The sequence below is a fragment of the Montipora foliosa genome, chromosome 13, assembly GCF_036669935.1.
Source record: "Montipora foliosa isolate CH-2021 chromosome 13, ASM3666993v2, whole genome shotgun sequence".
NCBI lineage: Eukaryota > Metazoa > Cnidaria > Anthozoa > Scleractinia > Acroporidae > Montipora > Montipora foliosa.
Window position 1 is genome coordinate 23,885,747 of NC_090881.1, and position 9,941 is coordinate 23,895,687.

The 9,941-nt window shown below is 38.9% G+C and overlaps 1 protein-coding gene across 1 annotated transcript in view; it reads right to left on the reverse strand.

Annotated features, from left to right (window-relative positions):
- Positions 1-737: 737 nt before the first annotated feature.
- LOC137982808 (uncharacterized) overlaps positions 738-9,941 on the reverse strand; it is a 16,473-nt gene continuing 7,269 nt past the window's right edge. Inside the window, exons 5-8 of the mRNA XM_068829965.1 lie at positions 8,620-8,740; positions 7,155-7,235; positions 2,248-2,369; positions 738-1,489 (exon numbers count right to left, since the gene is read on the reverse strand). Coding sequence (XP_068686066.1) covers positions 1,361-1,489; positions 2,248-2,369; positions 7,155-7,235; positions 8,620-8,740 — 453 coding nt within the window. The 3' untranslated portion in view covers positions 738-1,360. The remainder of the gene's footprint in view (positions 1,490-2,247; positions 2,370-7,154; positions 7,236-8,619; positions 8,741-9,941) is intronic.

Below are 9,941 nucleotides of genomic sequence, written 5' to 3' on the forward strand. Positions count from 1 at the left end.
AAAATTAAAGGAACCACTGTTTCAGCTCATTTCTTGCTTGTCACCTGCAGATATCGAGTGACTTCGAAAATGGATGAGACAAGATGGAAAAAGAGAAATTTCATTCTTCCATGACAAGCAATCTGCTTTATCACGGGAACGCAATGCTACAATGGTCTTCTCGATGTCAAGAACATGAGCTACCCTCAGCTCTTTCAAAAACCCGACAAACAAGAGCCCGTCCAGCCGATACTCGGCGGCTGTCCCCCAAAAAGGCAGTGAGGGAAGTCAACCCTTTATCATGCAACAGTTTACTCTCCAGAGGCACCCAGTTTCCCCTCTCTTTCTCCCTTCAGCGTCACATTTCTCTCAGTTTGAAAGGGTGTCCATTGCCTGAACAGCGACAGACAGGAGACAATGTCCGGGAAAGTGTTCAGCGAGAAAACTTTTCTTCAACAAAGAAAAAACCACGGAAATTCATGCTGAACCCGAGACCAGTATTCACAAGACTTAAATATTTAACACTCAAATAGAAATATCTTATTATCCAACTTTTTTTGCACTAAATGTTTACCAGATCTGCTGTGCGTGACAAGCGCGGGGCAACATTAGCACCGACTAGTCAATCGGTTCTCCAAGTGTACAGTAAATAACTGTACAATATCGTGGAATACTTGTACTCGTTTCGTGCGTTTTCTGTACAACAACTCACGCAGCTGGATAATAAGAATTCGCATTGCTCCAAGGAGCTTCCGGCACTTGATTTCAATCTTTAATATTTTTTCTTTTGCTGAAAGACACACTGTAAAGTGAATTTATCCCCGCGGCTTTTATTAAATCTTTGGCTTTCAAAGTGGTGTGGCGCTTCTTACAAATCAATATAATTTAACTTCGAACAAAACTAACATCTCAATTTCAGTTTTACAATGAAAATTCTGTAGCATACGAGGCTGTTTGTCACAAGTGCCAATTTGACTTTGAAAATATGGTCCTCAATAACTTCACATGAGGTATAAACTCCACAACACTTATTATACCTACCACGGATTAGCAACTACAATATCTAACATTTGCACCTCTTACACAAGAAAGGCGGTTCACAATGGAGGCATAAGGTGATAATAAATGAGAACTTTGTAAAATGATCTTAATGAGCGCAACGAGCTTTAATATATAAGCTTTAGTAGAAGTCTTAAAATATGCAAGTACATGTAACATAGATTCTGTTTTATAGTCATACCCAGTCTCACTCTTCAGCAAATTTGGGTCGCATTAACGATTAAATTAAGCAAGAATTAAGCAAGGATTTGAGTGAATCTACTGTAATTGTTATATTTAAAGATAATCATTTTTGTAAGCTGACAAGCTTCTGCTGCTTTGTCTATTCTGCTTGTTTCGTTTCCTTGTATTTTGGTGTCATCTTCACAAAACCAGCATCAATGAGGCTGTAAGCCATGTCTACAATGCTCGCTTTCAGTTCAGTTGGCTGGTACTGCAAACCTTGTCTCGCCTGGAAAAGAAATTAATAAACTGATTATAAAAGACTTGAAAACTAGGAGGTCCACCAGTTAGTTTTAGTGCAGTGTTAATAACTACAACATCTTCATGTTCCAGCACTCTGAAAAAGTCCCTTTTTGACTTATGGCTGTTTCTGCTTAGGTGGCGTCACATACCATAAGCCTTTAAGAGACGTCACGCCAAGCTGTCCACTTCTGCTGGAAAGAACAGGACAGCCACAACACCAGTGAATCCATCCCCTAATCTCCCCAAGTGATGTGTGGGTTCTTTAACATCCCAATGGAAACTTGTATGAACATTGAGGATATTTGTGAGACAGGCCTACAATGTATGTTTTATAGTCCTTATACGTAAAGACTTCAAAGTCTAACCATTTGCAGATGAAATTACAAAGGCAGCAATCAGTAGAACCTGAGCGGGATCTGGGCCAGGGTTTGAACCTGCAACCTCCCGCATGACGGGGCGATGCTCAACCAACTGAGCCATTGGTGCATGGTGACAAATCTAGTCACATAACAATATGACTCTTCTTTTCCATATAATGGCGGTCAAATAATGAATTTATTTCCTTATTCGAACAAAAAAGGCTCTTCACATGTCAATTCTTTAAATCAGGGTAATTTCTAGTTCTCGATTAGCTAATCTATCAAGGAGCATCACACCTTCATCTCGACAAGTATGTGAGTTCAAAGGTCACCCGTGATGCTAACCCTGACCTATTCGAGAAAGACAAGGGCAGACTTGTGTTACCTTTGTGTTATTAAACTTGAGCTCCTGGTTAAGTGCAGGCAGAATGGACTTTACTGTACCATCAAACCAAGAGTAGATTTTTAATCCAAGCTTGGGGGCTGCACATGTAGGGATATTGTAGCCTGAAAGACAAGGAGAAGTGCAATGAATTAAGGAAAAGCACAAAACTGATGACAACAATAAATTATTTTGCTACTTGAAATGATATTAGCATTGAAAATGATATTAGCATTGAAAAATATATAATTTTGTCTGTCCAGCAGGGTTAGTGCTTGGATGGGAGACCACAACAATATACCCCTCATAAAACAGATGCATCGGCCGAAAATACTATTAATGCTAACAAATGCGAACTCAGCAAGGTACAGATTTTGTTAGCTTGCTTTATGCAAAAACAAATATTGATGTAAAAGTAAATAAATATTGATACACAGTTTTTAGAAAGAGCAGAAAGAAGTTTCCAGGACGGTCGCTCGAGAATAACATATTTACGACATGAAAACAACATTAATTTTGAACCGTGAATATAGAATATAAACAGTTACGATAAGCGACAAACATTTTGGGAGATTTTTGCTATGTTCAATTTTGTTATTGTACGTTTTGGCTGCACAAATAAATCGCAAAATCGAAAGTGACATCGCCGGAATTCAGTGGGCGCCGTGATTAAGTTACCACGGCATGTTTACTTGCCAAACAGTGAAGCATCTGTGTTAAGGACGTTCGCGCCCATTGCTACTGCGCATCTTTTTGCACATGTCACGCACACGTCATGCATCGCAGACCACGCAAGTAAACACGATGCTAAAGGCGCAAAATTTTTCCACAAGAATGGAACATGAAAGTATGTGGCATCATGGGATAGCTGTGGACCCAGGTCTTCTCGGAAATGTCACGCAATGGCGTGACAGTGCGAATAGACAATCGCTTTGAGAACTTCGCAGCGATTTTACTCTCTTGAATGCTCGGTGACCCCCATTTTTCTTTCCGTAGATCACTTCCTTTCTTGATTTTGTCCATTTTAACAAAAAACAAAAAAAATCTGTACGTGAGAAGTTACAAATATTTGCCCTTTTATGCTCTCGTGCGACCGAAGTTTTCTTTCTTAGACTAATATGTATCGTTTTTCAAGGTCTATTTCACCTCAGAAAAAGACATCAGCTGCAAAGGTTAATTTAGTTATATTAGTTATGTTGAACGGAGTACGTTTACCTGATCTAAATTTCACTCATGTAGTTTTTTTATTGCTGACAGTTGTAAGCTAAGATCGTCTTAAAGTAACGCAATCTTCTAAAAATGCACCTCATGATCTCGAAAACGAGCACGGTGACCCCCCATTTTTTTTGCCTTTTTGGCAAAAGTAGATCATTACCTTTCTGCATGGCAAGTTTAAAAAAAATCTGTACGTGGGAACGTTTTGGGCGCGAACGTCCTTAAATGATGGCAAGATACCGGATTTTCGTAAGTTTCTTTTTTCGTTACGTGTTATAAAGTTTGACAATAAATGAGCGAATTCAAAACAAAGATCACAATCGCCTACCATTGTTTCTGCAAAGTCAAAAATTTACTCTCCAAGACAAGGTTATTTATCACCAGGTAATTCCATCATTTTGGAAATAGCAGCTACTTTATTATTCACCGGCGTCACATTTTTTGCTGATTTTGGGGCTCATTTTGTTGAAACTCAAGCACGCTTCCAACAGACCTGTTTATTTTCATGAAACCTTTCCTGCTTACAGAGCAATACTAAAAATATCCTCCTGTATCACGTTTCAACCTTAAGCTTGAAAATTCACAGAATCCTTTTCCAGCGAAACATTTTATTGAAACAAACAACATAAGATGCACTAAAATGCCATTCGCGTTGCAATGACTTTCCACACCATTGCTGGTTAACGAGAATAACAAACTCACCAGGTAGAATGTATATTTATATTTAATTAAATTAGCACAACAGAAAACGCTAACCTCATTTTGACACGAAAATGCTTTACTATTGCCATAAAAACTATCCAGTTAGGCTCGCATATTATATAACATGATGAATTCATAAAGGCCACTTTTTCCAGCAAACAATTTTTTGAAACAAACAACATATTTGCTATTAGAGGCAAAAACCCCTTCCTATTTCATTATGTGAGTGAAGAGAAAAAACTCAATGGTGTCAAATAGGCGCAATATTACAACAAACTAAAATTTTACGATCAAGCCGCTTCCATGAAGAACCTTTTCCTTGAATAATGAAGCACAAAATAGACGACAAGCTTTCTTTCAAATAATTCTTGGCTGTCACATTTCCAATTTTTTTTTACCTGAACACTGTGCAGAGTTGATCACAGATCCACTTAAGGTGTTCGATTTGATCTCTGTCTTTGTTGAACTTACAAGTTACCAGAGAATTTTCCATTTGGTTTCAGTGTTCTACATAACAGCACACTTGGCAAAATCTTAGAAATGCAGCTCACTTTGATTTCGGCTCGACAGGCGACAGATTGTTGTCGAAGTCCATTACTCGTCGCTTTTAAGATTCCACCGCCTGTCTTGTTCAGTATCCAAATGACTTGCCATTATTGAGCTTCGTAACCGTATATTTTGTTCAAAGATCCGCCATTCGCGTTACATGACTTTCGACGCCATTGCCGGTTAAGTTTATCATTCTACTGTGTCCACCAGAGAAATCTACGCATTTCCACTACCCTCTCTATCCTAAGAAAATATGAGGAGAAGGCTCTATGCACAAAGATACCACTTAGCAGGGGAGTGACAGGCAAGACTTTTACCGACACAGAAAAAAAAAAAAACAAACAAATCCCACCCACTTTCCGACTGGGATTTCCATACTGGCAACCCAGTAATTAGCCAATATCAAAAATACTCATAATACTCTTTTGTCCCTTCAAAAGTTTCTCTTGGGACCATTATAAGTCCCTAAGAGAAAAAAATGCTTGTGCAAAATTTTGGAGGGACAAACAAAGAGTATTATAGTATTTTCTATATTGGCTAATTTACCATTTTCCACAAAGATTTGTTACTTTTACTGCAAAATCTGTTTTAGTCTGCCAATTGATAGAAATTAAAGAACTTTTTAACACATATCTATAGAAAGACCTTTACACTCTAAACTACGATCATGATGATTCTTGGGATTACCCAGCCCTGGTGATACTATGACTTCCTGCAAGGTGGTGCAGCACTTTACAGCCTAAGCAATTACTACACGCTGATCATAAAACGATGTCCTTTCGGTGAAAACTTTAACACAATGCCATGTCACATCAAAGGGGCGTGGGCTACATTGCTAAGCTCACACTTCATGCTTGAAACATCACCCTTTGAATCTATCTTCCTACTGTGGAATGCCATATAATAATAATAATAATAATAATAATAATTGTCACGGTTAATCGCCGTCGCAAAGTACAGCAACAACGCAGCTCAACAAAGTCATAATTATATAAAACTTATCATTAAATATATAAAACTTGTGGCTCTTTATCTTAGCTCATACATAAAACTTGCTACAAAATATAAAACATGTTTGAGAATATAAAACTTGTCACACAGTATATAAAACTTGTCACGCCATATATAAAACTTGCTGCAATAAAACTTGTCACGCAATACACCTATTGGAACCCAGTACCGCGCCAAAGGGCAAGAACAAGGTGATGAGCTTGAGTTTCCAGGATTATAAACTCTATAAAGTTGCGTGAAATGCTTCGACAAATATCTCAGAAATGCTGTAGCGCACAGACATGAGAATTGGTGAGGTGATTTATATGAATTTTTCTCCCACAACATTCCAAGTTTTTGGCTCATTTCATTGAATGGTTTCGATTTTTTTTTGTGTGACAGTAGGAACGATCTATAGATTAACGCAACAACTTTCTCTCTCTTATAATTAATACTCCAGAGGTGGTTTGACACAATCTGAAAAGAGCTCGAAGTGTGGTGGATTGCAGAGGAGATCTCAGGGGTTATTCAGGGCAGCTGGTTGCCCCGGATATAGATATACTTCTCTTTGTATGGCATCTGCTGGTCCACTACATCAATGAACAGCTTGTACCACAGTTCACAAATATCATCAATGTCATTGAAGATATATGCAGTATGCCAGGGGATTTTAGCAAGATCAGCTAGGAAACGATCATTGTCGAAACCCTTCATACTACAATATTCAATGAGCTTAGGTTGAGGTCTAGTGGTCTTCCGCTTCTGTATAGCATAGATCGGATCATGATCAGTAAGGCCCAGCTTCATTGTTCTTCTTGTAGCAAATCGTTCCGGGTTGCTGGCAATAAGAACATCAGTGACGCAGAGCTGTTGAAATGATGACTTCTTGTAAGGCTGCCGATGGTGATGCCTCACTTTGCTCTAATAATCGAGACAGTGACTCATTTATGTCCTTTTGATTACCTCTTTGCCTTTCCACTCTGTTTTGGTCCATAAGACCATCAGCAAGACTTGATGGTCTCTCAACGGTCTTCGCCCTTTGGTGCACTACTGGCCTGGGTTCCAATAGGCGTATTGCGTGACAGGTTATATTTTATATATTGCGTGACAAGTTTTATTGCAACAAGTTTTATGTATGACGTGACAAGTTTTATATTTTCAAACAAGTTTTATATATGGCGTGACAAGTTTTATATTTTGTAGCAAGTTTTATGTAGAAGCTAAGATGCCACAAGTTTTATCTATTTAATGATAAGTTTTGTATGACAAGAAGTATTTTTGATACAAATGGCATTCCATATCCTACAGTGGCCAATTGACCTGATCAACCCTATAGATATCAAATTTTAGGGCTTAGCTTCCCATCCAGGCAACACCGCTGTTGTCTTTAATTTTTTAGAAACATGCCCATTGCTTGCATCCTTGTTCTTTAATTTAAAATCCACCATACTCACCCAATGGTTTGAATTCCTCACTCAACACCTTGGCCATTTCTGTCACCCACATACAGTCTGTGACTAACAGAAATCTGTTCCCTGCAGCAAAAGGTTGGTGTATGATAATGACCTTTGTGCTAAATCTTAATCTCCCATTAACCCCTTGACGTCCAAACCGGCCAGACTTAGTATTTTACTCTGTCTAATGCCAGACGATTTTACTCGTCAATGGGGAACCCCTGGGCGTCAATGGGTTAATTGTCTTTTACTAATAAGGAATACATGTACTTTACAGCAACTGGACAACATGACATTCTTTAGAGCACGTAGTGACTACCAAATAAAAAAATAAAGTTGATGGTCTCATTAAATTAAGTGAGGCCCGAAAAATTACCAGTAGCGCACCAGGATGTTTTTTTTTTATCTTGGGCTATAGACTTTGCCCTCATTAATATCTTTTTCATTTTTTAAGTCGTGAACATGTAAAATATCTTCTTTTAATCAAGTCTTGATGGATTGTCCAATTATGTTGAGATACATAGTATTTTGAGCAAACATCAAAATTAATTATCCAACAGGGTAATAGATAGTTTTTTATGGTAAACAAATTTACCTAAGTGTGATCAATGAATGTCACGTCCTAATTACTAAAATCATGCTGCTCATTATAGATGGCTTCTGAAGGCCAAGTACTTTGATTTCTTTCTAACAGAACACCTTTAACATCACAACATTACGGTATTTAAGAGAAACTGTCACGAGAAGCGCATGCGCTAGCATCTTGTGAAAACTTTATAAGTGTTAGGTTAACTTTTTTCAACTTGAATCGACAAATTCAAAATGGTGTCCACTGGGGAGGGCCATGGTGGACAAAGGAGAAACTCCGGGGAATATACGTGACTCACGCGTGAATCCATGATAGCAGCTAGAATTTTCCGTGGGCTCGAGAGCAAACAAACTCGAGCATGCGCAGCTCATGACAGTGCCCCTTTAAACAGAGGGTGCACAGCGTAAACTGCACTGAGGACTCGCAGGTTGCAGGTCATTGTTTTGCCACAACTGAAACAGCCCAAGCCCTTACAAAAATGCAAACCTTGTGCTTAAACATTATCTAAGGCAAAGTGTTTAGGCCTAATGTTAACATTATAATAGTCAGGGTTTGGGTTGTTTCAGCTATGGTGAAACAATGACCTGCAACTCTAAGCTGCAATCTGCAGTTTACAGCCTGCAGATATCGAGTCTGAAATAAACTTGTTAGTCTACAAGTACATGCATGCAAAGTACAGTGTACCACAATGCTCATAATGCAGCTGTATTGATGATGGATGACATCATTATTATATCACGTTTTTGCTAATTTCAGCCTTAATTAATTAATGTTGTTCTTAAAGACTTTAAAAGAATGATTAGCTCCCATAGTGTCATAATTGCTTTTCAAGTTGGTTGAAAACTCAACCCTATTGTGAATTCATTTTCTACTGACCTGGAGCATTGGGTTCCTTCAAAGCAGTGATATGTGCCAAGGCAACATCCCTGACATCACAGATTGGCAAAATGATTTTGGGCACCATCGGATCTTCACGATTTAGAAGGCGTCTGTGAAACTAAAAATCAGATGATACAAGTATTAGTTGTGTATTTAACCCTTTGATGTCCAAACCAACCTAAACTGGCCAGACTTAGATGTAGTATTTTACTCTGTCTAACGCCGGACGATTTTACTTGTCAATGGGGAACCCCTGGGAGTCAATGGGTTAATCCAATGAACATTCTGACAAGTCCCTCACTGGAAACTACCTTCAACTGCTTTGGGTAGTTCTGTTCTGCTTTTCAAGCCACCACACTTATTTCCTGCTTGGCTTTTTTGTGCACAGTAAGCATTTTAACTCATTGACCCCTGGGCCGGGAGTGACACTTAAAGTGCACCTAACCCCAAAATATTTTTTTTGCTAAAATGAATCTTTGCAACTGTTCGAAACGCATTGCGGCCATTTTTTCATTTTTCTAACAAATCCTGGCATTTTATAGGCTTCGAAAGTTGCGAAAATCCAAGCATCTTTTGTTCACGACCGAGTCAGAAGGGGAGTGGGTCTATTCCTGATTTGACGTCACAATCTACTTTGCATGCACATTTACAAAGAGTTAATGCAATGTAAATCAGTTTGTGACGTCAAATCAGGAATAGACCCACTCCCCTTCTGACTCGGTCGTGAACAAAAGATGCTTGGATTTTCGCAACTTTCGAAGCCTATAAAATGCCAGGATTTGTTAGAAAAATGAAAAAATGGCCGCAATGCGTTTCGAGCAGTTGCAAAGATTCATTTTAGCGAAAAAAATATTTTGGGGTTAGGTGCACTTTAAAAGATTTCACTCTGTCTAATGCCAGACGATTTTACTCATCAACTTGGGGCGTCCTGGGGTTCCTGGGGTCCCTGGGGTCCCTGAGGAGTGAATGGGTTAACCAGTCCCCTCCATTAACCCACTGACTCCAGGGTGTGGGAACTGGGCCACAAGTGGTGAGAGGGCAAAATGCTATGCGTACGTGTATCATGATAGCCCTAAATTATTGATGGATTTATCCACTGGATAGCGTTATCCAACTTTGAACAGCTGACAACGAGAAAGAAAAAAAAAAAGCAAAGTTCACATTGAAAAAAACAGCATGATAGCAGAGCCAGGATTTACCACTGACACTCAGTTAATTGGTCCCCTCACTCACTCCCACCCACACACCCCAAGGAAGACCAATGTATCCTAAGAGGGCAGACATCATACAATGCACTTTACTTTCCAAGCAGTCATACA